Source organism: Sceloporus occidentalis, unplaced genomic scaffold, assembly GCF_023333645.1.
Source record: "Sceloporus occidentalis isolate IW3139 unplaced genomic scaffold, rSceOcc1.0.p SCAF_119, whole genome shotgun sequence".
In the NCBI taxonomy this organism is placed as follows: domain Eukaryota; kingdom Metazoa; phylum Chordata; class Lepidosauria; order Squamata; family Phrynosomatidae; genus Sceloporus; species Sceloporus occidentalis.
In genome coordinates, this window is record NW_028317099.1 from 1,653,945 (window position 1) to 1,681,776 (window position 27,832).

General features: G+C 39.7%; 1 protein-coding gene across 1 annotated transcript; it reads right to left on the bottom strand.

Annotated features, from left to right (window-relative positions):
- Positions 1–16,269: 16,269 nt before the first annotated feature.
- On the bottom strand, positions 16,270–24,316 carry LOC149282322 (myelin proteolipid protein A). The gene is made up of 7 exons (XM_089498375.1): positions 24,313–24,316; positions 20,378–20,564; positions 18,970–19,126; positions 18,318–18,486; positions 18,141–18,214; positions 17,304–17,369; positions 16,270–16,347 (listed from the first exon to the last, which is right to left on the bottom strand). The coding sequence occupies exons 1-7, from the start codon at positions 24,314–24,316 to the stop codon at positions 16,270–16,272; spliced, it is 735 nt and encodes a 244-aa protein (XP_089354501.1).
- Positions 24,317–27,832: the final 3,516 nt, after the last annotated feature.

Consider the following 27,832-nt stretch of genomic DNA (forward strand, 5'->3'; position numbering starts at 1 on the left):
TTGAGTTGCTGCCATGTGATTGGCTGATTAGCTATTTGTGTTAACAACCAATTGAAAAGGTGTACCTAATAAAGTGGTCAGTGAGTGTATCATACCTCCCAACATTTCAAAATGTGAAAGAGGGACTTTACAATGTCGCTCTTGCATCATCACTTTTTGTCAGCAGTCATGCATATTAAAAATAACCAACACATTGAATTGAATTTCCATGAGTCATGGGATGTGCAGCAACAGTAAAGCTGCAGATACTAGCTGTGAACTTAAATTCCCATGATTCTCAGCCAGCCTGGTGTCCACCATAATGCTGGCAGAGCATCACTGGAAGAGTACTCCACAGCAGCAGAGATTTTTTTTAAATGAAAAAAGGCTAATGTTAGACTCCCTCCCATGACCTTAGTATCGTCAACTTCGGCCCCATTCCCCAAATAAGACACATAGACAATGTATGTAATTAAAATTGCTTTATTGTTCGATTTTGGATAAATTTGGCCACGGTCAAAATCCCGGTATTATCCCCAACCGTGACACTCATTATCATATTTCTTAAACGTTATAAACCACAAATTCTTGGCTACAAGCCAACCATATAACACCGTATATCTATAGGGCTGGTAAGGGCGTAACAAACCACGTCACCTGTAGAGGCTGCCGGCGTCCAAAGCCCAGCAACCACACGTCACCCAACGTATCACCTGAGCAAGGCGCCCAGGGAGTGTTCTGCACTTCCGCCCTGAGGCATGTGCACCACGAGTACAACCATACCTTAGATAGTTGTCTCAAGCACCGAACCAGCCAACCACATATTAACAATGACCAAAATGTAAACACCAACCGCCACAGCCTGTAACGTGCGACCCCTTGCACTGTTACTGGCCCCCCAAAACCTCCAAGGCCCGCTCTATCCCTGACTGAATAGCCAGATTCCATAAATCTAAACCCACCTCCGATAAGTGGACGCCATCACAACGAAAGAGACCCGACAAATCGCCCTCCAAATCAACATGCCTCACCACGAGACCCCCTTGAAAAACAACAAAACGTGAGATAGTCTTATTAACTTGCCGCCTGGCCCTCTCGATTCCCTCCCGGGAATTGGCACCCCTCCAAACCTTCCTCGTGACAATGTGAGACCACACAAAAATCGTACGCGGGTAGGCGGCCCAAAATTGCCGAAGATCGGCCTTAATATTACACACCAATTCACGCAGCGGCACATAACACAGATCATTTCCCCCAACATGCAAAACTACGATATGGGGCACACCATGCACTTGAACGTGCCGAGACAATTCCCGGGAAACCCTATCCCAGCGCATACCTCTGAATCCGAGCCATCTGATAGCAACCGTATCTCTATCGAAACCCAGCTGCCGCCCAGAAGGCCGAACCGACGCCCGTCTGGCCGCCCAATACACATACGAGTGCCCCAAAATCCACACTTCCCGGCGGACGGAGTCTGTAAAAGAGAAAAACAAACAACATAGCACAGCACAAACAAACCGCCGCAAAACCGACAGAAACAATTATAAAAGCAAATGAGGGCGAATGTAGGACCTAAACCTAGTGGATTCCCACCGGCCTATTCTCTTAATTAAGTCCCTACTCAACCCCCACCTCGAAGCCTCGGTGGCCGCACCTATGCGAAAGGAGTGCGTGCCAAATTCAGCCTCAGCCAGACCCAACGTACGCAAAACATGCTTAAAAACCGAATGAAATTGGAAACGGGACAGCGCGGAACCGTCCGCATGTACCAAAAAAGAAGACGGGCCATCCGGCCTCACAGCCCCATAGGCACGCAAACCGGCAACCGGACAAACCGGGCTGCCTGGACACTCCACGAGCTCCACATACAGCCCCTTACCACCCTGATCAGTCTTGGAACGCCTAATCAGAATACTAACCGTATTGCCACGGCAAACCACATCCGCAGCCTGAATCCCACCCTGAACGGACTTTGAGGGGCTCACTAATTCCCCAATCCGAAATGCACCGAAAAAGGCCAATGAAAATGCACAACGAAAGAGCAAAACTTCAAACGACGATGAACAAACACCTTGCAGCTTGCCCACGAGACCCATCAACATCCCATACGACACGGGACGCCTGGAATCCGCCACCTTGGGGCCCTTTTTAAACCCTTTAACCGCCAGTCGCACCGAAAAAACTTTAGTCACATCAGGAACACCTTTCTCCTTAAAGACAAAAGCCAGGGCCGCCATACGGCGATCCAAACCTGACACGGATACTTTTTTGCTAAACAAGTACCCAATAAACCACGATAATACCTCAGCCCTGTCCACCTCCCCGTCAGCTTCCTTTGCGATCCGCTCAAAGCACTCCCACTCCTGCCATGTTCTGTCATAAAAGGCCCGCGTGGAAGGAACCAGCGACCGCGATCGAAGCTGTTCAGCCATCACTCTGCCAGCGTCCACATCCAATCTGGAAACCGACAGCCTTCGCGGGCAGCCTGAGGCGCCAGCCGGAAAAACCTGTCCCACTGTGAACGAGACAAGGAATCAGCTACACCGTTATCAACCCCCGGCACGTGAATAGCCCGAAAACATATATTCAGCTGAAGGCAACGTAACACTAACCAATGCAATAGCTTCAAAACCGGCAAAGAAGAAGAGGAGATATTATTCACAGCATGAACAACGGATAAATTATCGCACCAAAACCTAACATGTTTGTTGGCCAAGTGGTCCCCCCACAGCTCCAAGGACACCAAGATCGGAAAGAGTTCTAAAAACGTCAGGTTCCTAGTCAAACCTCTAGATTCCCAACCCGTAGGCCAATGCCGAGCACACCAAGAACCCTTAAAATAAGCGCCAAAACCCAAGGAACCCGAGGCATCAGTCCACAGTTCCAATTCCGAACTGGAAACCGGAGGCGCAAGCCACAATGAACAACCGTTATATTCGCAAAGAAAAGTATCCCAAACTTTCAGATCCTCCTTCAAAGCCACGGTAAGCCTAATAAAATGATGGGGGGCCTTAACCCCGGCTGTAGCCAAGGACAGCCGTCGTAAGAAAACCCTCCCCATGGGCATGATCCGGCACGCGAAATTAAGTTTGCCAATCAATGACTGTAATTGCTTCAAGGTAACCTTAGAAACCTGCAGAAAACTTGCAACCATGAAACGCATATCATGCACCTTATCCAACGGCAACCGACAAACCATCTCCTCTGAATCCAACTCGATACCCAGAAAACTCAAACATGTACAAGGGGACACCGTCTTGTCCGGTGCCAAAGGTATTCCGAAATCCCGAGAAACCTGAATCACCGTAGCCAATAAAACACTACAATGAGACGCAGAAGGAGGGCCAATACATAGAAAATCGTCGAGATAATGAATGACGGACGGTAAACCCGACACCTCCCGCACAACCCATTCGACAAATGAACTAAAAACCTCGAAATATTTACAAGAGATCGAGCAACCCATCGGGAGGCATTTATCCACAAAATATTGCCCGTCCCATTTGCACCCCAGCAAATGGAAACACTCCGGATGTACCGGCAACAACCGGAAAGCCGCCTCCACATCAGTCTTGGCCATCAATGCCCCTCGTCCAAAAGAACGCACCCACTCTACAGCCCGGTCAAAGGAAGTATACGACACCGTACTCAAATCTGGGTCAATTCCATCATTGACCGATTGCCCTTTCGGGTAAGACAGATGGTGGATGAGCCGGAATTTACCCGGCTCCTTCTTGGGAACAACCCCCAAAGGGGATAAACGTAAATTAGGCAAAGGACAAGACAGGAAAGGGCCTTCCATCCTCCCCAAAGCCACTTCCTTACTCAATTTATCGGACACAACATTAGGAAAGGACAAGGCGGAGCGTAAATTCCGAACAACAGTAGTAACTGCGCATTCCTTAAAAGGAATCCGAAAACCGTCCCTGAACCCACAAAGTAACAAAGCAGCCGCCTCTTGATCAGGATAGTTAGTCAGCCACGGTACCATCCTCTCTACCAGTACCGGAGTCACCCCCTTTTGCTCCAGCCGCCCCTTTAACCTTCTTTTGCTTCTTAAAGCACTTGGAGAAGGGGTGGGACCCATTGCATCCCGAGCACTCGTGCTTGAATCTGCACAAGGACCCCCATTTACACAACCCCTCATTATATTTCCAGCAATAGCCCTTTTGCATGCCGGCCGATGAGCCAGAACTGGAATTGTCACCGGCCGCTGCTGGAAAGGGCTGGGATTGACTGCGGCCAGGTGTCATAACCCTAAGCCACAAAGAAATATCCTTATGATCCCATCGCAAACCCTTCTGAAAAGCCATCCTTTGTCGAAATTGCTCATCATAGTGGAGCCACGACTGACCCCCATAAACCCGGTAAGCTTCCCCAATACTATCCATGTAACCAAATAGACCGCTACAGTGCTCAGGATTCTTCTGCCCGATTACACTGGCTAAAATGGCAAAAGCCTGAAGCCAATTTGAAAAGGTTCTTGGAATTAAACGATAACGCCTTTTTTCCTCCTCCTCCTTCTTAACCTCTTCACCTTTCTTCACCCTGTCCAAATTAAATTTACCCAAAGGAAGCAAAGAAAAAATCTCGACGTACTCCCCTTTCCAAATCTTTTCCCGGACCTCGTCTTTCAGATGGGCACCCAAGGGCGCCTCAAAGCACACATAAACCTCACCCCTGGCTGCATCCGCCAAACGAACGGCAGCCTGATCACCCTGTTTGTCCCCCACAACAGGACCCGAACCGCTCGATCCAGAAGGAGCAGGCACTGCAGGCGCCACAGGTCCGGTAGGACCTTGCAATGGACTAGCTACCGGAGATCCTACCCCCGCCACTGTCGCCACAGGGGGCACTGACACCGCCTGACTGCCCGCAATGCCATAAGACCCCCAAGCCTGCGCCGGGGTTCCAGCACCCTGCAAACCACAACGTACTAATAAATCTCTAAAACCATCAACAAATTGAGACAAAGCAGGTAAAACGGCACTGTGTGGATTCAAATTAGCACCCTGAGCTAACAACTGCTACCCAGAAGGGATAGCACCCTGCTGCATAGGTAAAACATGTCCAGCTGCGGTATCCACAGCCGCCGAAGACACATGAGGCGCAGAAAAAACACTTAAAGCTCCAGGCAAACCTGCACTAGCAACCACTGAACCCCTAAGATCCTGTGACCCCACTTGACCCCGTGACCCAGCATAACCTAAAAAACTACTAGGGATATTAGCCGCATGGGAAGAAAAATTAGGAAAAGAATGATCAGCAGTATGCTCACCCCTCGCCAGGCCAGCTGCAGGGGAAGATGTAGAGGGCATAGCCTCCCGAGTTGGCAAAGTACCAGGCACCGGCGTGAACAGCTCAGGCGTACCGGGGTCCTCGACTGTGCTGGCAGGAACGAGGTCATCCAGACGTCCATCAACAGCCCTGCTCCCGCGAGAACCGCCCACTCTGCCGCGACGACGCAAATCCTGCCCACCGCTGGAACCACCTTCAGGCACCTGCTGCCTCCGGGCGAGAGCCCCGGAGCGTGAGGAATGAGAAGCATCGTCAGGACGTACCCCATCAGCTGAGCCAGACGACGCAGCCGGATCCTGCCGCACCAGAACATCCGAAACGCCCGCCATCTCGTCTTCGCGCTGCTAGGAGAACCGCAGGTAGGTGGAATGTCAGGGCTTGACCGTCTCGGTAATCGCGGCTCCCTGGAACGTCCGGTCCTCGCTGATGCCCTGCTCCGTTTAGCGGACGAACAGCCAGCACGCCTGGCCTCAACCGAAGCGGGTCGTGAGCGCCCAGACGCCTCGGGACTAAGGCGCGACGGGGGGCGAGTCACCCGGGTCCTCGTGGAGCGTAGGGCCCTAGCCGGTTCGGGTGACACCGGCACATCAGGTTGTTGAGACTCGGACAACAGCTCAGCCACTCGATCACGCAGCAAACCCGTCCCTTCGGATGTAAGCCTGGAACGAAGCTCCCGCAACAATTCTTCCATGATCACAGCAGAAATATTTACGTGGACCAACAAGAATTTCGCCTACTTAAAAACCTACAAGCTCATCTGTGAGCAGGTTCCCAAATTTATTTAGTTGATGACACCCAGTGCCCTCCCCTTCTTCCTGTTCCTGAACATTCAGAGTGTGGGGGCAAAAGTTCACACAGGGGCCAAGCAGTCACAGAGGATGTATGTATCTAACCAATATTTTAACCCCTTGTTAGGTCATGGGGTGCTCCTCGTTCCTTCCCCGGTCATGGTGCCCCTACACCTATTTCTTGCTCCGGGGCTGGTCTGGACCCTTACACACTGCCTTTACACACACCTGCCCATAAACACACATATACACATACACTGCCTTTACACACCCACATGTACACATACACTGCCCTTACACACACACACATATACATGTACACTGCCCTTACACACACAGACACATGTACACTACCCAGTGGCGGAACTACCGGGGTCGCAGGGGTCGCGACTGTGACCGGGCCCTGGAGTTCTGCTAGTCAGGGGGGGCCCAAGGGGTGCCGATCGGTTGCTGAAAACGACCGCTCGGCAACTCTTGGGCCCCCCTGACTGACAGAAATCCAGGATGCCGCTGCTCCCCGCTGCTGCCGCCGTCGCAGCCGCCGCCTGCCTCAGCGCTGCCCAGAGTGCAGTGTTGGGAGCGTGAGGCGTTTGTCTCGAGTGCCAGTGCTTCACGTCATATGCCGGCGCTCAGCAGTGAAGCGCCGGCACCCGAGACAAACACCTCACGCTCCCAACACAGGAGTTGACGGTAAGTGACCTACAAAGGGGGGGTAGGTAGATCGTGAGAAGGGGGGTAGGGAGGGAGAGGGTAGATTGTGAGAAGGGGGGGTAGGGAGGGAGAAGGTAGATTGTGAGAAGGTGGGTTAGGGAGGGAGAGGGGAGATTGTGAGAAGGTGGGTTAGGGAGGGAGAGGGGAGATTGTAAGAAGGTGGGTTAGGGAGGGAGAGGGGAGATTGTGAGAAGGTGGGTTAGGGAGGGAGAGGGGAGATTGTGAGAAGGGGGTTAGGGAGGGAGAGGGGAGATTGTGAGAAGGGGGTAGGGAGGGAGAGGGGAGATTGTGAGAAGGGGGGTAGGGAGGGAGAGGAGAGATTGTGAGAAGGGGTAGGGAGGGAGAGGGGAGATTGTGAGAAGGGGGAGTAGGGAGGGAGAGGGGAGATTGTGAGAAGGGGGTAGGGAGGGAGAGGGGAGATTGTGAGAAGGTGGGGTAGGGAGGGAGAGGGGAGATTGTGAGAAGGTGGGGTAGGGAGGGAGAGGGGAGATTGTGAGAAGGTGGGTTAGGGAGGGAGAGGGGAGATTGTGAGAAGGTGGGTTAGGGAGGGAGAGGGGAGATTGTGAGAAGGTGGGTTAGGGAGGGAGAGGGGAGATTGTGAGAAAGGGATAGATGGGACACACATACATATACACAGCCCTTACACACACACATACATGTACAGTGCCCTTAAACACACACATATACACTGCCCTTACACACAGCTAACAAATACCTATTCTGCTCTTACACACACCGGCCCATACACACACAAGCTTACAAACACATACTTACACATACACTGAACTTGCACCCCTTTCTCCCCATCTCTTACCTCTTCCACCATCCACCATTCTTCTTCCTTCTGCCTCCATCCGGTATCCTGCATCCTGTGGTGGGAACGCGAGGTCTGTCACTACTTACTACTACACTACTTTACTACTTTACTACTACTGTGCCAATATTCAAAAAGGGGACAAAAAGTGACCCGGGGAATTATAGGCCTGTTAGTTTAACTTCTGTTGTGTGTAAACTGTTTGAGGGTTTCCTAAGAGATGCTATTTTGGAGTATCTCAATGAAAATAAGTGTATGACTCCATATCAGCATGGGTTTACAAGGGATCGGTCCTGTCAAACTAACCTGATCAGCTTTTATGAGGAGGTGAGCTCAAGACTGGATCGGGGTGAATCGCTGGATGTCGTATATCTTGATTTTTCCAAAGCATTTGATACGGTGCCACATAAAAGGCTGGTACATAAAATGAGAATGCTTGGGCTGGGGGAGAATGTGTGTATGTGGGTAAGTAACTGGCTCAGTGATAGGAAACAGAGGGTGGTTATTAATGGTACATACTCTGAGTGGGTTACTGTTGCTAGTGGGGTACCACAGGGGTCAGTTTTGGGTCCTATTCTTTTTAATATATTTATTAATGACCTTGTAGAGGGATTGTATAGTAAAGTATCAATCTTTGCAGATGATACTAAGCTCTGTAACGTGGTTAACACAATAGAGGACAGTGCACGATTACAAATGGATCTGCATAGGTTGGAGGCTTGGGCTGGGATGTGGCAGATGAGGTTCAACACAGATAAATGTAAGGTTATGCACATGGGGAAGAAAAATCCAGGCTGGGAATATGTATTAAATGGGAAAACACTGGGGACGACTGACATGGAAAAGGACTTAGGAGTTTTAGTTAACAGTAAATTTACCTGTAGCGACCAGTGTCAGGCAGCTGCTGCTAAGGCAAATAAAATCATGGGGTGCATCAAAAGGGGCATAGATGCCCACGACAAGGAAATAATTCTACCACTGTACAAATCACTAGTCAGACCACACATGGAATACTGTGTACAGTACTGGGCACCAGTGTACAAGAAAGATATAGTGGAGCTGGAGAGGGTTCAAAGACGGGCAACCAGAGTAATAAGGGGAATGGGAGGACTACAGTACCCAGAAAGATTATCAGAATTAGGGTTATTTAGTTTGGAAAAAAGACGGCTTAGGGGGGATTTAATAACTATGTATAAATATATAAGGGGACAGTACAGAGATCACTCCCAGGACCTATTTATACCCAGGACTGTATCTATAACAAGGGGACATCCTCTATGGTTGGAGGAAAGAAGGTTTCTACACCAGCACAGACGGGGGTTCTTTACAGTAAGAGCGGTGAGATTATGGAACTCTCTGCCAGAGGAAGTGGTTATGGCAAACTCAATAAAAGAGTTCAAAAGGAGCCTGGACGTGTTTCTTGAAAGCAATAATATTACAAGTTATGGATATTAGATTAATAGGGACAGAACGTTGATCCAGGGATTTATTCTGATTGCCATATTTGGAGTCGGGAAGGAATTTTCCCCCTGGTATGGGGCAATTGGCATCTGCTTCATAAGGGTTTTTTTGCCTTCCTCTGGATCAACACAGTAGGGACACAATATGTATATAGGTTGAACTTGATGGACTTTGGTCTTTTTTCAACCTTATGAACTATGTTACTATGTTACTATGTTACTCCCTCACCACTACGCACTAGTGATGAGGGAGCAGTAAAGCGAGTCTGACAGACCTCGCACTCCCTAATGTTGAGCCGACTAGAGGGAGATAACGCCCCCCAGCAGCTGCACCTCAGGTGAGTACAGATCTCGCCTCACTCTTCCTCTGCTCCTACAAATCGGGACTGTCCCACCTAAATCGGGACAGTCGGGGGGCATGGTGTATATATAATAAGACAACATATATGTTTGTTTTGTGGCTTATCAGAAAGTTTTTTTTAATGCTTTGGCATTTTTTACTATATTATTGGGGGGTCTATATAATGTAAGCGTGTAGGCATGTATATTATATTGCAAGAGAGCTGACCCAGGATTTGGTAGCATATCAGCCTGATGAGCATGGACAGGTGTTTGCAGGGTTCAATCCCAAATCCTAGGGATGCAATGACAAGTCAGTTTGTGAATTTAGTGATATAATCTTTAAAGCAATAACTAGGCGCAGCTAAATTATGTGAGTTGGGCAGAATGGGTGGAGCTTTGGGGTAGTGGGTGTGGTAAATTATTAAGTAATTGACAGCTATTTTGCATAGCGTCCCTGGAGATGTTTTGGACCCCCCCTGTGTTTTGCTCTCTTCACAAATGTGAGGCCTCAACCTTTGGTACTATAAAAACTGTTAACACTTTTGTTTAGAATTGTCAGTGTGATTCCTGCACACATATACATGCAAAAAATACAATGTATTTGAGCATATAAGGATCGCATGCTCGTTTTTCTTCTTCTTTGTATTTTCTTTGTTATTCATTTCACTTCCCATTCAGTTCTGCCAAGGTGGCCATGAACTGCAGTCAAAGACATATATCATCAAGTAAATTTGTTGATTTTAAAAACAAACTTGACCATATGTGACAAATTTTTTTATTGCCATAAATTTATTTTATCAGGGTTCACAGGCATTTGCAAGACAAAATGGTCTTGGAATCTTGAAGAACTGTTTAGATGCTAAACATGTTTCTGAAATAAATGAAAAAATACCTCAGATTATTCTGACTGAAGGGCTGTTCATTTTAATAATTTACACGGGTCTAGCTATGTGATCATTATTTGATCATTGTAAATTTTGCGGGTATTTAGCTCAGTTTATTTAACAATATAATAAGAATGGACAAATCTATTATCTAGTAAATCTACTGAATCTCTCCCCGTTTATGTATTATGCAGACTGATATCTCTATTTCTCACATTCTTAGTCACTACAAGGTTTATTCGCTAAGGTATAAAGAAAAAGAAAAGCTGTGAAGTTGGATTCATAATAGATGATTTGGTTAGGTTAGTAAGATGGAATATTTTATTTGACCTTAATTTTTTTACCTTTACATTTATTTGGTGAATAAATCTTTTCACAAATTCTGCTTTTTAAGTTTTATTTATTTATTTATTTATTTATTTATTTTAACATTTGCTGGCTCTGATATCCACCGGTGATAGTGAGTTTCATGCAGATCTTATATTTGTCATCATAATTTAGAGAAAGACTGAAATCCTATCCAAACCAAGTGGGTGGTTGTACTTCTAACTCTAGATGGCTGTACGCTTCCCAGGCTCTACAAGCAAATGAGCTATTTTGCTCAACGCAATTCTTCTGAAATGCTATTATCACAAATATCTTAGATGGAGGCAAAAAGTGTGATGTAGTGAGTGTTAAATATTTTTATATTATGTGTTCACTTCCATTGTTCAAAGATGTTTATTAAATAGAAACCAGATGTTTTGTCAATTGGCCCTATTGTTCCTGTGACACAAAGGTGTATGCTGATATTTAGTTGTTAATAATGTAAGCAATACTAATGCATAGTTTCTGAAACCATGTTGATAAACAAAATGGGTGTGATAATGAGCACCTATGATGATAGAATAATATAATTACAATAATAATGGGAAAATAAAAGAAATACACATGCACAAGGTTTATGTCTGTTTTAGCTATGTTAGTATCATTCATTGGATTTAGTATTGTATGAGAGATCTTTTAACATTTGTTAACACAAATGCTCAGGAACTTTGTAACCTTAAAAAAATAAAGAAGAAGCATCAACAGAACTAATGTGCATCATCTATTAAACTGGTATAGTATAAATAAAAGTGCCCCATCTCATAAATAAAGTTGCCAATTAAAAGTTGTTTTCCCATCCTGGAACACCCCAAACAAAAGAGGTGCTTTACACCAGGTTCTCTGCGCTCCTTTGGGGGGGCTCTGGAAGAATCTCAGTGAGCTCTGAGGTCTCAGCATGTGGAGTCTCCCGGGTTTTCCCCGTCTCTAGGGCGTGCTGATGGTACACCCTGTTGGCCGACAGACACATGAGGGCGTGTATCTGAAAGAAAAGGAAGACCAGTGTCTGCCTTTGGATTCATAGAATCTGAACAAGTAACTTCCTATGTTGTAGTAAAATCCCTTACAAGTAAAACGAATGAAAATTATTTTCTCAAACTTACCTGAAGTTGGGGGTCACAGGAGGAACTAATTAGCTACTCTAATACCACCACTTCATCACAAATTACTAAGATACTTGTAATTGCTTGTGAAACTACACCAGGGACAAGTGGGTGAATTTATACAGCAGTATTATCTTAATAATAATGTTCTCAACATTCCTCTTAAGGACCCTCATAATTCAGATAGTATGAGTTGTTGATAAGCCATATTAACATTTTATTAATTTCCTTTTGATTCTGTTGCACACATACTCTATTTCCTAACACCTATACACACATGTTTGACATACATTTGTTCTTGAAATAACTTCTATTTTTCAGTACAATCGACATATGTAGCCCTTCCTTTAAGAATCATATGATGCTAGAACCATACAGCCAAGACGCATAACACTTAAATTACATGAACAAAGTTTGTTATTGCGAAGGTTACTGAATTTAAGCAATGAGTTTACGCATCAAGCTTTTTATGTATGGGTTGTATTCCATGTCACAGTGCATGCCAAAATAACGCCAATAATAATATGTTAAAAGTAGTAAGTAGAAGTAGAAAAACACTTGGTGGAAAAATGCAATTTTTCCCCCCTCCATCGAGTTTATTGTGGAAAATATAGTTGTTACTTTCAGTTTAATAATCTAATTTATATAATATATTCCTGTGACCTACATGCAACATTACTGTACCATCACTTGGTGTTTAAAATCACTGTCTAATTAAGGAAAAATGCTGTTTTTATTATTAGGTGCATTAAAATACCTAAGTACAAAATCTGTAAAGTTATATTGATCATTATTTGCATAACAATGAATATAAAAATATAACATGCTTTGGCACCAAAAATGTTATTATTCTACAATATTTTTTTCTTCGTCAGGTAAACTCTACAGCATGTACGCTGGAAAAATAGCCCAACCAATACATCAGCATGTATGTAAACGCTTAAACATTTTGCTACTCCATATTATCATGGTTTCTCTGTCTCACTAAATAAAATGACTACATCTTTACCTAGCTAATCCTGGTATCATTGAGGGTTTGTGATAAGTATGTATTGTGTATTTTGTGGCTATACAAGAATGTATCTGTTAAAGGCAACCCCCTCCAAAAAATAAACAATCTTCTTTAAGGAGAGGAAGCAGAGCTACCTAAGAAGGTACTAGCCCCTTCAGAAAGCTGTCAAATAAACAATTTTTACTATATATGGTAATATTGATTTATGTTTCGGGTTTTTTCTTTAATAAGCACACCACTACAGTAGATTACATAACATAAAATTATAGCCAGAAGGAAGCCATGAGTAAAAGGTTATATTTTCCATTATCTTTATTAATACTAATTATTACATTTTGCACTGACAAATCCCTCTTGCCCCTCTGACACCATTCCTGATATATCAATCTTTAGAGAAATATTTCAGGATAGATAGAGTCATCAAGGTACGTGAAACCAAAGATTTGTAAATTGTATTACTAAAAATATGCATTCATAAGAGGATATTTCATACTGACATACCGGGTGATTAGAAGCACTAATAATATATTCTCATTAGTTATATGCTACTTCCATCAACAGTTATATACATTTGAACATTTTATATAGTACGACTGAGACATAGGAAATAGCACATAATTATTAGATGAATAATTGTCCTTGAAACACCACCTCCTATAGATTTGTAACCAAAAAAATCCTCTTATGGAACCTATACAGTAGATGTGCAACATTGTAAACATAAAAGTATTGTCTAACACACTAATAAATTCACTCAGACAGGGCTTACATTTAATAAAGGAATATTTTAATTGCTTTTGAAATTTTTACATTTCACAAATTGTTATTTCACAATAAAAGTAAAAATAAATGAAATGGCCAATCTCTGCTGAAACGAGACACAGGTAACTTTGCAAGTTGTCTGTGTCTATACTCACATACCCACATTTACATTCAGCTAGAGCGCCAGTAGGAACACTAGGAATGCTATTTTAATATTTATTAAATAGTACAAAATTAATATGTGTGTAACTCTGGTTACTAATATGACTATAGGTATTTAAAATTGGGTGGGTATCATGTAGTTTAATTTAAATCTTTCTTTTTCAACTATTTACTTTGAGCTATAACTCTGCACTGCATGATCATGTGCTTTACAAGCTTGTGTAGCTTATTCCTTATTTTGCTCTGTTATTAGCTGGACATTATATTAATGTGCAATTATATAGCAAGGTAGATGGAGGATATGACAATGTGTTTGTGGGCTCACCTCCTACACAGAGATTCCTGACCCAAACCTCTTTTGTCATGATCCAAATGCGTGATCTAAGCTACACGTACATCTACATCTGCACCCTAGTATGTCTTTGAAACAATATAGTTATAGTGAAATCAGAGCCTATATCGGCCAAAAATCAAACTCTCTACGCTGCAAAGCATCAAAAAATGCTGCTTCATATTCATATGGGAACATTTTAAATTCCACTGCTTTTTCTAGACTGCTTTGCACTGTAAAGTGATGATTGTGGTAGGGTAACAATTACTGCATCATCTAAAAATTATATTAAAATGGAAGTTCAGTGTCCAAGAGAGCCCCTTAAACCATTGATGCACACAAAGGTACTTTGTAAGTACTTTAATATGCATTCTTCAAAGTTGGAGGGGTGCACATACAACCCTTCTGTTACTTGACATTTTACACAGATAATTGGTTGCTTGATGCACTAGAACAGGGTATCATGTGATAGGAGATGTGTCTCCTGCATGGAGAATAGTTGGGGATTTGAAAAAGAGGCAAATGGGATCTACAGAATTCCATATGAGTTTGCAAAGAGGATACCACATTTCAAGGGATCCATCAGCTATCATTAACATGCAATTGCATATTTTGTTTAAAGTGTGCCTTTAAAATTAAATTACAATTCTAGTAGTTGAAAAACGGTATAATGCAAATGTATTCTTTACATATGGAATTAACTCTATATAATTGTGTTGAACAATATGTGTATTGCACCCTTTTCAATAGAAAAGGCATTGACAACACAGGTAAACTGCATATATTTTAAAAGGAGGCATATTCATGGTTATGAGCTTTAATGCACAATGTGGTTAATCCAGAAGTTAATGTGAATGCCCTTTGGAGTCAAGAAGGAGTTCACCACCTTAGGGGCAAAACTGAGTTTTGCATTCGTCTTGCTCAATACATAGAGTGGGAACTTGGAAGCACTGAACTCATCTAGGTAATTGGTGAATTTGTAAAATATAGAGTGATTTCACTGTGCTTAGTTTGTTTAATTCCTTAGTCAACATTGATACCTTTTAGGCCAAAGTAAAATAAGAAACAAAAAGAAAACATAAAGATATGTTAGCTTTTGGAGCCTCAGAGATTTGGAGAAAGGGATTTTAATTCCAGGTCCCAAAATTATGTGTTTAAATATATTCAGAAGAAGCCAGTACTTCGCATGATTTTTACAGAAGATTGAGGGACAAATTTAAAACAAACTTACTGTAAGGATGTCCGAAGGTGCATACCTAGCCTCTGTTCAACAATGCCGGCTGTTCTCAGCAGCTTTCAGAATTGTTGGAAATCAAATAGTTCTATTTCAACTGGAGATGTCTCATTTTAGAAAGCCTGGTCATTCTTACTGCTAATATATCAAGTAAAGCTAGGTGATATAATTGCTTCATTTACAAAGTGGGGTTTATTCAATAAAGGCACAGTTGACAGGCAAGATTGCAGAAGAGTTGCAATTTCATCCTGCTTATTTCACTAAATTATAAAGGGCCAACTCCAGCAAGAATAGTTTGGGTGGCCCTGAATAAAGCATGCTTATATTTGTAAAGATCTTCTTAAAGGTCACTTCATTGACTGAACAATGCATTATCCAGGGTTGAGCAGTGGTGTAACACAAACTCCTGAGGTCCCCTGCAAGCTATTAAGGAGACCCAACCCATGTATGTATCTTATTGTGGATGTAAATATTAATAACCAAATTAAAGCAATTTTGCTAAAAATATGAGCCACTGGTATGCAATGAGATCATTAACAATAGGGTAAATTTCAAAAGATCCATTTCTGAACATGAGGTCTTGGGGGTTCCAAGTCATAGGGGCTGGGGTTCTGTGTTATAACCTTGAGGGCAGCACAGCCTTTCTTGCATTTGCCATGGAAGTGCCTTAATAGTGGATTTAGGATGTTCAAACCAATACTCTCCTGCTAATGCTTCAATGAATAAACTCCAGTGTAACATGAAGATTGAAATGTCATGACATGTTTAATATGTTCTGTTATTTTGTATATCCAGACATAAATGGCTAAATTCCTGTTCAGTGTCTTATTTTTTATATAGGTAAGCAAATTCATCTTAATGTGGAGCTCACTAAATGACTTCTAACACAAGACCAGGTGGGAAAAAAGAGCAAACAGATGTCACCTAGAGAAGAAGACAATGTATATGTTATATAAAAATGAAAAAAAAAGCCATAACAATGATTATGTAGACAGGATTTTTTATCAACAGTTGACACAAGGTCTAAAACTTTGAACGATCGCTCCGGCCAGTAACTCGAAGCACAGCATAGTTGAAAGAAGCGCCTACCATAAAAGTGAGCTGCAAAGGAATGTAGGGGAGAGATATTTTATATTGAATATATACTAAATAGATATCAGTAATATCTATAGTCTGTATATATACTCAGTCTGAATTGCCATTCTAATTTTATGCATTTAAACTTTTAATTGCAGAGGTTTCTGAAATATATTTAACTACAGTATAAAGGTCACCAATTCTTGCATGTTTCATACAGAAAACGATGACCAGAAGATGGTGCAGAGCCACATTTGCTTTGATTTGGATCACACTTTGAAATGCACATGATAATACATATAGATGATTCAAAAGCTGTAGGTTTGCTAGATTGATACTAGATCCTACTACTGAGAACATACACCATATGGACAAAAGTATTGGGACACCTGACCATAACACCAACAGGGACTTTTATGACATCACATTTTCAATACATAGACATTAATATGTAGTTGGCCCCCCTTTTTTGCGGCTATAAGAATTTCCATGCTTTTGGAAAGACTTTCCACAAGATTTTGGACTGTTTCTGTAGGAATTTTTGCCATTCATCCAGTACAGCATTTGTGAGGTCTGCACTAATGTTGGATGAGAAGGCTTGGCTCGCAATCTCCATTCCAGTTCAACTCAAAAGTGTCCAGTGGACTCAGCCCTGACCTTTACTCCATTGAACACCTTTGGGATGAACTAAATTGAGAGCCTTCTCGTCTAACATCAGTACCTGATCTCACAAATGCTCTACTCCCCACAGAAACACTTCAAAATCTTGTGGAAAGCATATCCAGAGTGGAAGCTGTTATAGCTGCAAGGGGGGGGGGCAAATACATGGTAATGTGCCCCAAATACTTTTGTCCATATAGTGTATGTACTTTCCTCTGTTTGAAATGCAAACTATATGCATAATAATAAACAGACATATAAATAAATAATGTAAAAAGATATAATTTTTTTGGGTGGTGGAATCTTGATGCATAACTCACCAGGGCCACAAGAGTTGCAGCTGCACCCACAAATGCAGCAATGAAAAGGTGGAATGTCATCTGGAACTGAAATATGGAAAAATATGTTTAATAGCTATAAATACCAAACTATTTTTATCATGGAGATAACTGGTTAATTATATTGTTTTGGTTTTCAAATACCGTATTTTATATAGTTTATAGATATTTCATAGACTTCAGCCTAATTACAAAATGCTAATTTCCTTTATGTTTTGCCTAGACATTGGATACAATGCCTTAAGAGAGACTGACAAAGCATGCCTGAAACTCTAAAATTGTCAGTTCAACATTTTTCAGCGTGACACAAGATCATGCTTATTTTATGTGAATGCTTTTTGCAACCTTAAATTACTAATAAACCTAGATATACTGTATATGTATTATAAATATATATCATCTCAATTATCAATATTGCTCATTTTGTGTTACCCCTCTGTAGCCAATTGTACTCTAACATAACAAGGTTCCTTTGATATAGCTTCACCTTGTGCATGTTGAAAATTTTTCAAACATGTTCCTGTTCCAAAGGTCCCAGTTATTACCAATTTGTATTATTTTTTTTTCACTAGCCATGCCCATGAGTTCAACCGACCCTTAACACTTTGATTATTTACATGATGTTTTACATTTTTAGACTACTTTCATATTCAGCGCATAAACTCCTGAATATGTTTAATAACCATGACCGATTTGCCAGTGCCATTATGGAAATGTGTGTTACAAAAAATGTTGGAGTAAATATTATTTACACTTTTCAGGGAGTGATTATTCTTTGAATGTTTACTAGAACAGCATTAGTCTAAGCAATATCCTAACCTCACTTGTCTTGCATATTGCTAGAAGACTTGTTCCACACACTTTCCCAGGAAAGGCATTCCATGGAAGAACCCCTGTCAAAATATAGACCCAGATAAGAGATAACTCAATCATGTTCATAGAATGAAGACTTATTTGCGTTAGCAATTGCATATATTCTGTGATCCTCATACTTACCATACATCCGGGCATCGGCACATAGAGTACTTATGCTGGCTGAAGTCTTTCCTGGGACAGCAATGGACTGGCACGTTACCCATGTGTTAAAGTAAATGTAGACAGGTACAGCAGAACAGGCAAAGATCAGGATCCACAGGATGGTTACAGCATAAGTGACCCCAACAAACTACAAAGAAGATAGAAAATGGTGACTTTAAGAGTAAGGCTTTATGAGCTTTTGGTATATTTTAGTTTTAGTTTAGTTTAGTTTTAAATGTTATATAATATAATATATATAATTGTATATATGTATAAACATATAATATATATGTGAATAGGTGGAAAGTAAAATCTACCATTGTTGTGGGTGAATGTATTACAATTTTCATTGTTTGTGTTTCTCCAATTTTTTTCAACTAGTGGTTTTTAAAATTGCACAACAGGAATTCTTTCTTTGCTGGTGCTTTAATGGCATTTGTGTGTTTTGTACAATACTGCTCTTTTGTTATTTATTTTGATTATTTAAACATTATATTATTCCTTCAATAAAAGGTGATGTCACCTTGTCAGGGTGTCCTAGCCATCTCCCAAGGCAACGGCAGAGCAGCTCTATGGTGTGCACAGGCTGCCTTGTTCTGGAGCTTCTCCCTTTGGGTGGACCACCAGTCACAGTGGAAATGAGCCCACCCTTCATTCCTTGGGGCTTAAACTCTCCCAAAATGTGTTTAATGGCAGTTGTGGTGTAGAATCCCTCTGCTAGCAACAGAACCCCAAACAGAAAGAAGAAGATTGCAGTTCCATAGATCACATACTGGAAGGCATTGGTCCTGTAGAGGAAAATATAAAAATAGTTTTTTTTCTATATAGTTAGTTGAGGTACATTTCCATTTGTTGAGACTATGGGACAGCTTGCACACTTCTTATAATGTATCTCCCTTAGTATGTATTGTAACAATGTGACAGCCACTGTATTAATAAGAAGCTCAAAAGGTATGCTTCTACTTGCAACCTCAGGCACATCACTCCCAATAAGTTATCTCAACTTAGGTTCTGTGCACAGGTTCCACAAAATAGCAAGCAGAGGTTTCTCACATTTATTTATTTATTTATTTATATCCCTTGATTACCTTTGTTTATTGCCTTGATTAGTTCTGCTCAACTCAAGTTACAGTTAATGTTAGTCACTGAACATGGCTAGCCTCTAGATGTGGGAGGAGTATGTATAAGCTCCTGTTCAAACATAGGTTATTTTTTTTAATTCATTTACATTTGGAGCAGAACATTTTTATTTTTTTTGACCGTTTATGTTTTGTTTTCCTTTGGGCTTTCAATAGGATGGCCCATTTCATTAAAAATGATGACTTCAATCAAGGCATAATTTGACAACACTGAATGGACATTTGACGGTGCTCTTCTGCTTAAAACATTGATTGAGCTTTCTAGCATGTTAAACATATAAATCTTAACATATTCTATTATTTGGTTTAAAACATAATTTGTGAAACTTTTTTAAACTTCTATGACGACAGCCTATCAGTATTTGCTTTTGAGTCACAAATTAAGCATTCCATGAAAAAATACTATTATTTCTTAAAGCAATACCAAGGATGATCTTTCCAAAACTGCAGTTAAGTATAAGTAGCATTCTTTGTCAGGATAGAGGCTTTTAAATACATTTTCTTCATATTTTAATCTCTAACATGCTTAGAGGACAAGGGCAGAGGCTTAACATCCTTACCATTTAGGATTTATAAACCACATATTCCAAATCATATGGCAAGGGGTGGTAAGGGGCAAACTATAAGGCATTCCTGCCCCTTAGGATTTATCACTACCCATCCCAAAGCATTTATGATAGGGGAAGGAGCAGGGGCTAACTGGCCCTTGCTGGATAGATACACTACTGCTTAAAAGTTTTCAAAAAAAATCTTGTTTTTGAAAGAAAAGCAAGTTTGCAGCTTAAAATAACATCAAATGGATCCGGCATGTTATCATTTCACATTAATATGTGACACATTATAAAACATTACAAATGACTTTGCTTTTCTAGTTACTCTACATTTGTAGTTAATACTTACACATGAATTAGGTATTCATACTCTTGGTAGTTTTTGGAGAAATATGTTTCAATCAGTTTCTCTGTTCCACTAAGAGCTTCATGGCCACATCCACAGAACAGAGCCACTCCAGCAAAACAAAGAACTGTGGCTATGATGGAAGCAAATGGAACCCCAACCATACAACGCACACATCCATCATGCCAACCTGGGATTGAGAGAGAAAAAGACTAGTTGAATATTTGATTATCATCATGACTAACTGAACTAGCCTAGGCCATACAAACTGATTTTCTGTGGCAAAAATTCTAAATGGAAGTCAATGGAATGTTCCTGATGCTATACTACATACAGCACATTGCATCAGAACTGCTTTTCTATATGCCTTACATCTCAAAACATTCTAGGTAATAATATAACAGGTTTATACACAGCAGTGCTGCTAGTCTAGCTTTTTTTCAGCGGTAGCAGAAGAACAAAAGGTCAGGTACTGGCAGAAAGATACCTCCATTTTCTCAGAAACTAAAAACATATTTAAAAATTAGCCCCAAACCTAGGGAAGGAGAGACACCATTTTTTTTAAAGTTGCCCCAAAACCCAGAGGAAGAACCATGCTATGTCTACAGGAAAACAGGACATCCAGATATGTACAAGAAATGTGAAAAGATAGAAAAAAAAATCTTCATATTTTGTGTCTCCATTAGATTTCTGTGTGTATTTGGGGTCTTTAGGCTTTCTGCTTTTGGGGGAATATATAGTTTTGGGGTTTATCTTGATGTCTAGATGTATCCCTTCCTAGTTCAAAATAAATAAGTTGAAACCCATTAGATTGGTGCTTGTGGTGGGCCACCTAGAAATCCTCAGGCGATGGGCTTTCAGAGAACACATAAGTGTTGGGGGTTATTTTGGTATTTAGGAGTAGTTTTACCCCCAAAGCAAAGAAAAGAAAAACAACTTCTCATGATTTGGGGGCCTCTTATAACTTTGCACTGATAATATACCACATACATGTACTCAGAAAAAGTGTGGGATTATTTTTTTGTGTTTTTTTCTTGCTCCAGGTAGCCCAATGTGAGGCATTCACCCCAAAATATAACGAAATATTCAAAAACCATAAAGCAAAAAAATCTCATAAACTCCTGTGTCCCCCTTAGATTTGTGGTTGTAATAGGGGGAGTGCTTGTAGGAAATATACAGTTTTATACTGTGGCCCAAATGTAAATTTAAAATTTTAAAAAATATAATGCATGTTCCAAATTTGACCCCACAATATCCTATATTCCATACCCAAGCAAGTGTATTGTTGTACTCAGAAGGTGTTGCTGACTACAAATAATAAGTTTTTTCAGTATTTCCACATACTCTGGGAAAGAAGTCTACTGAACTGTTTTTAAATATTCATTCTTTAAAAATGTTTTTGCTTATTTGTCATTTATTGCAAATGTTTTTTGTGTAATAACCAGTGTGGTATAGACAATGTATTTTCACTGCAAATTATATATATATACACACTATATATACACACACACATATTTATATATTGAAAACGATCTAATAATAATAGTATAAAACTGTTTATAATGAGCAATAAGAGCACAATTCATCTTTCTCCTCCTGACCACAAAAATGGTGTTAGGGGCACAGTAAATCTCTGAGATTAGTCATTACAACAACTGCATGCCTTTTATTGGCCACTGATTGTTTTTTGGCCACTCTTTCTTTTTATTCTCATTGATATGAAGATCAAGATTCATTTTATAGATCATCGAGAAAGTATCCCCTTCAGGGTAAAAAAGATAGACAAGCAGGGGAGCGGTTCAAAGTAAAATAATTTATATATAAACAGATTAAACTGCATTGGTAATAGTTTCAAAAGTTGTCTGTAAACCAGAGTTAAATTTACTGGTATGCACATTTATTAATGCAAGTTGCAGAGATTTTCAGATACACATAATTGCCCCCAAGGTTTGATATGTCCATCAGTATTAAGGGGATAACTACAAAAGATACATAAGCATGTACATAAGAGCACGTAGGGGGAATGTTTGCATAAACATTATAGCCACACATATAAGGTCAACTCGCTTATTGGTGGAGTTGTTCAGCATCAATTATATTTTCCTACGCACAGATAAATGGAAATTTCCATTTCTGTTTATTTATGCACACTTGTTTACATGTAGTAGATTAGTTAACAATACACCCACATATACTAACAAGTACCCAACAATCTGAAACAACATAGCCAGGGTGATGGATTACACAGGGATTCTTACTAAATCCCTCCACTTTGTTGCCCACAAATTTAGATAAATAGATCATTATATAATGATCATGAGTGTTCATATAATAAGTATTTGTGTGTATATATATATATATATATATATATATATATATATATATATATATATATATATATATATAAAAAAAGCTTACACCCAGTTCAAAATTCTCTTATCTTTCATTTATAATGTGCCAACAAAATTATGCAGTGATAGAACAATGATGTTTTATTATGCTATATAATGAAGACAAAGCTTAATTTACATCTGTGGGGAGAAAAATTAAAATCTGCTATACAGTGAAATTTGTATGCAAGATTTAATAAAATTTAAAATTCAATTCAATAAAATTTAAAATTCCTCTTTGTCTGTATCAAAATCAGTTACGCGTCATAAATCATCATAAATATTCAGAACTGGAACTGCAAAAATCTAACAAATGTTATCAATGTGAATCCATATATACTTTATATAATTTGTGATGTAGTTGTAAGGGCTACAATTAGAAAAGACGGGATTAATTCAGGGAAAAACATTTAGAGATAGGATTTTAACCACCTAAAATAAATCTTAAAAGTATGCCCCCGTTTTGTCTTTCTTTAGGATAATCCACTGTAGGTATTAGGAAAAGACAGAAGTTTAATTTATGGCTTTCTTTGCAACTTGATAAATAGCTATGCAACATAAAATAACACAATGGTGGCCTTCAACATGATTATTCCAGCTCATGCTGGGTGTTATTGTTATGTCTCAATAACATTTAATATTAAATTGACTTTACAATTCACGATGAGACATATATAAGTGAAATTTTGGTTTTGTACTTGATGGAAATGTATTGTATATTTTTCACAGGTCCAGAATTAAGAGCTGCCTAGAATGTGATTTATCCATTCAAGTTAAGAAATGGATTCTTCTTCTAATTATTATTATTATTATTATTATTAAAAAGGTTTAAGTTCGTGGCTCAAAATATCTGTTCTAGTTAATGTTCTTCTGTATTTATGTTAGTGTTTCACATTTTTATAATGGTTGGGCTTTATCTTCTTTTATAAATTTGACAGATTTCAGAACTACAAGATTTCAACTGTAGTATTCTAGAAGAGTTCATTATAATGCTGATACATTCTAAGGGGAGGAATCTAAATTGACAAAAAGTTTCACTGAAGGTAACTGTATCTTATTAAGATAACGTGGTAGACCCATTAACTTTTGAACATAAACCTATATGGATATATAAGTCCTATACAAAATCAAGTCTATATATATATATATACATATAGATATCAGTACTTCAACACCGCCATACATAGTAGATTTCTCCTGATGCTGCTGGATATTTATTTTGGTTATTCCTTGCCATGTCCATGTCTAGACGCTAGACTGGAGACCAGAGGGTGTAGTATGGGTAACTGTATTTTAAGAATTTATAAAGATAACTTTTAGTTGCTTTTTACAGAAACAATGTTATTGGCATATTCAAAAAATGCAGTCTAATAAACTGTAGAAAAAAATCACATGATAAATTTCCTACATTGTCTGATATGTAATATGTTGTTTAACAGCATTGTTTTTTTTACATATAAATTAAGATAACTAGATAGAGATAGATAGATAGATAGATAGATAGATAGATAGATAGATAGATAGATAGATAGAGTTGTCCTGACTTACCCATGGTTTCAGTGGAAAAATAAGAAAGGTCCTGTTATTCTTCTTGTCACTGTTCCTTCTCGTTCACCAACTGTTCTTGAAGTCTGTGTCCACAAAATGGCATTCATTGTCTATGCCTTACACTGCCAAGCCCCTTAACACTTCAATTACCAATTTAATTTAAAGCATACTATAAGATAAATAGCAACATGGCACCAAATAGAAACTTTGGGAGTCCAAAGGTTAACAACCTCAGAGTGGGAGTCAGATACCCTCCGTCAGATTTTCCCATCCCACTGTTTGTTTGGGGAAATAAAGACGTATTGTAACTGACGGACTAGAATGTTGGTGCTGTGCTGTAGTGACATGATATGAGGGGGCTGCTTTGGAATGTGGGGCTTGCTAACTTCATACAAACATTTAAAAAATATATTTTATAGATACATATGCAATAAATTATATTGTCTAATAGATCAAATACATTGACTATGACCTTTAATTCACCTTCTATTATTCATCTATATTTATGATCAGTTTGACAATAGTATGGCATCCATGCATACTTTGCCAAGTTGATTGTAGACTTAAAAATATATATATAACTGTACAGAGTTTTACTGATGGGGTGGTAGATGAGTAGCCCAGCCTGCAAGCAGAAGAAGTAATGGTTAATAAAGTGATGGAATTTAAACATGTAAGGGACAGGCATATGTGGCCGGTCCCACACTGGCTTTGACATAGCGGCCTTAAAAGGCACTTTAGGGCCAGCAGTTGCCTGATAATGTATATGATATAGCCAGTAAAAAACAGAATATCTCAACAAAAATAGCTCTCTTGGTAAAGCTGGACTGAATGACCCCCTCAAGGACACAGGTGGACATATGTAAGAAAGGACAAAAAGGACAAAAATAGTGTAATACTGTCTCTTTAAAACATCTCTGTTTATAATTTATTATAAATAAACTCACAAACAGACATGCACTGAGGACCAGCTCAAGTGCAAAATGTGCATTGATAAAATGAGGGTTACCGGACACCTCCGTAAGATAAAATGCTCTTCTGGAAGTAGTGCAGAATCAGGTGTTTTCTGTGAAGTGCTCATGTGAATGGCCACAACATTCGCTATTTTCCAATCCCCTGGGACGACTCCCGTTAACAATGATTCGTTAAATCCGTTAACGGTACGTTACCAAGCTCTTATAATAATTGATGTCCCTCATTTGTAAAAACTGAACCGAAATATTAATTGAGGCAGTCAGCTAGACCTTTATCCTCTTCTACATACATTCCTTCTTTTGTTTTTAATCTAACTAATCCTTGTTTTACTTTCCTTGTTCTCATTTATATATCTAAAAATGTTTTATCTCCCCTTTTTATTGACAGGGCAATTCTCTCTTCTGCGTGTGATTTGGCAGCCCTTATAACTTGCTTTGCTTCTTTCTGCCTAATCTTATAAATCTGTCTATCTTCTTCACTTTGGTATTTTTGGTATTTTTGGCTACTTCTGTGGAATACCAAAACGGTTTCTTAAATTTTTTACTCTTTACCAGCCTAATACAATTTTCTGTTATCTTTAATAATTCAACTTTTAAACAATCCCATTTCTCCTGGACTCCATTTAAATGGCCCCAGTCTGAAAGTGACTCCTCTACATATATTCTCATTTTAGAAAAGTCAGCTTTTCCAAAATCTAAAACTTGTATTTTTTTGTGGGGCGACTCAGTCACTGTTTGTATATTAAACTACACAGACTGATGATCACTAGATCCCAAACTTTCATCTACAGAAATATCCGTTAACAAATCTCCATTTGTGAACACCCTTACAAAAAATGACTGCAGGTTTTTCTGAAGTAATACTGCAGTTTTTTGGACATGAAAAAACTGCAATACTGCACATTTACTGCAGTTTTACTGCATTTGTACTTCACTGTACTGCAGTTGTACTGCAGTATTACTGCACATTTAGTGCACTTTTTTTTATACTGCAAACCTACAGTTGTACTTCAATGTACTGCAGCTTTATTGCATTTGTACTTCCGTACAAAAATAACTGCAGTAAAACTGCAGTACAGTGAAGTACAAATGCAATAAAACTGCAGTAAATGTGCAGTAATACTGCAGTAAAAGTGCAGTATTGCAGTTTTTTCAAGTCCAAAAAACTGCAGTATTACTTCAGAAAAACTGCAGTAATTTTTTCGTAAGGGCACTAAATCCAATATGGCCTCCTTACGAGTTGGCTCCTCAACTACTTGTTTTCAAGATAATCCCAGTAGGGATTAGTGTATATGAAAATGTTTAATTATCTTGTTTAAGCATATATCAAGGGGATCCTGACATATTTTACAGCTAGTTTACCTTCATTGAATCTAATTGTTCAATTATTTTGTTCTTAATTGACTGCCCAGTGGTACAGTTTGATCTGTTTAGACAAGTTTTGATTTTAAGTTATGTTCCCAAGTGCTATGCATGTTTTACTTCACTTTGTGCACTAGGAATTGAATCATTTACTAGTGAGCGCAATCCTTTTTTTTACCATTTGTCTGAACTTTAGACAGCTCCTTGAATGAAGACACCTTCAAATGCTTGTGCTCTGTATTAAATGATCACACTTAGTGGTCTTGAAACTGCTCTTCGGAATAATAAAGCACATGCTGTTTACATAATTTTCACACAGTGAATGGCTTACTGTCTGTTCCTTGTGTCAGTCTTGGTTTAGCTACAATGTCAGAGCTTGTCAGCTCCTGATACTGCTAAGCTCTAAGCTCTGACACCAATTGTGTCTAAAGATAATGAACACAGAAAACACGATGAAAGAGAGTGTGAAATTATTTTAGGATAAAGAACTCATAAAATAAAGAAAAATATTAATTTACAACAGCCATTTAGAGCAGAGTTGAATAAACCACTAAGTAAAATATGCCAGTGCCTATGGGAGTGTTTCTGGGGATTATGCTGTAAACACAGGGATTATTAATTGATACAGTGATACATCCCAAGAGCAGAAATATTAAAGGATACCAATACTGTCATGCTGGTTTCTAGTAACAATAGATATATAATTACAAAGGAATATCATCACCCTGAAATATTGTGTCATGGTATCCACAGCTACGCTGTGTGGGTCATATAAAGCCATTCAAACTAATTTCAGCCTTTATTTGACTTTTATTATTATTAAAAATATGTGTATGAATGTAGGGAGGCTCTACTTTGCATGTCTAGACACATTTTAGGTAGCCATAGTTGTGTCTCAATGCTTACCTCTTTAAAGAATAGTCTAATGTCCCGTACACCTCATGTAAAGAAGAATGCATGTTCGTGAGTACTTTATTAATCATAATTCCAAAATGAAATGAAAATTAAAATAAAGCACCTAATAATATTACATAGTTACATAGTCACATAGGCTGAAAAAAAGACATGCGTCCATCAAGTTCAGCCTTTCCCATATCTGTTAATTTCTTGTTGTTGATCCAAAAGAAGACAAAAAACCCCAGTTGTTGCGCTTTCCAATTTTGCACAAACTAGGGGGGAAAATT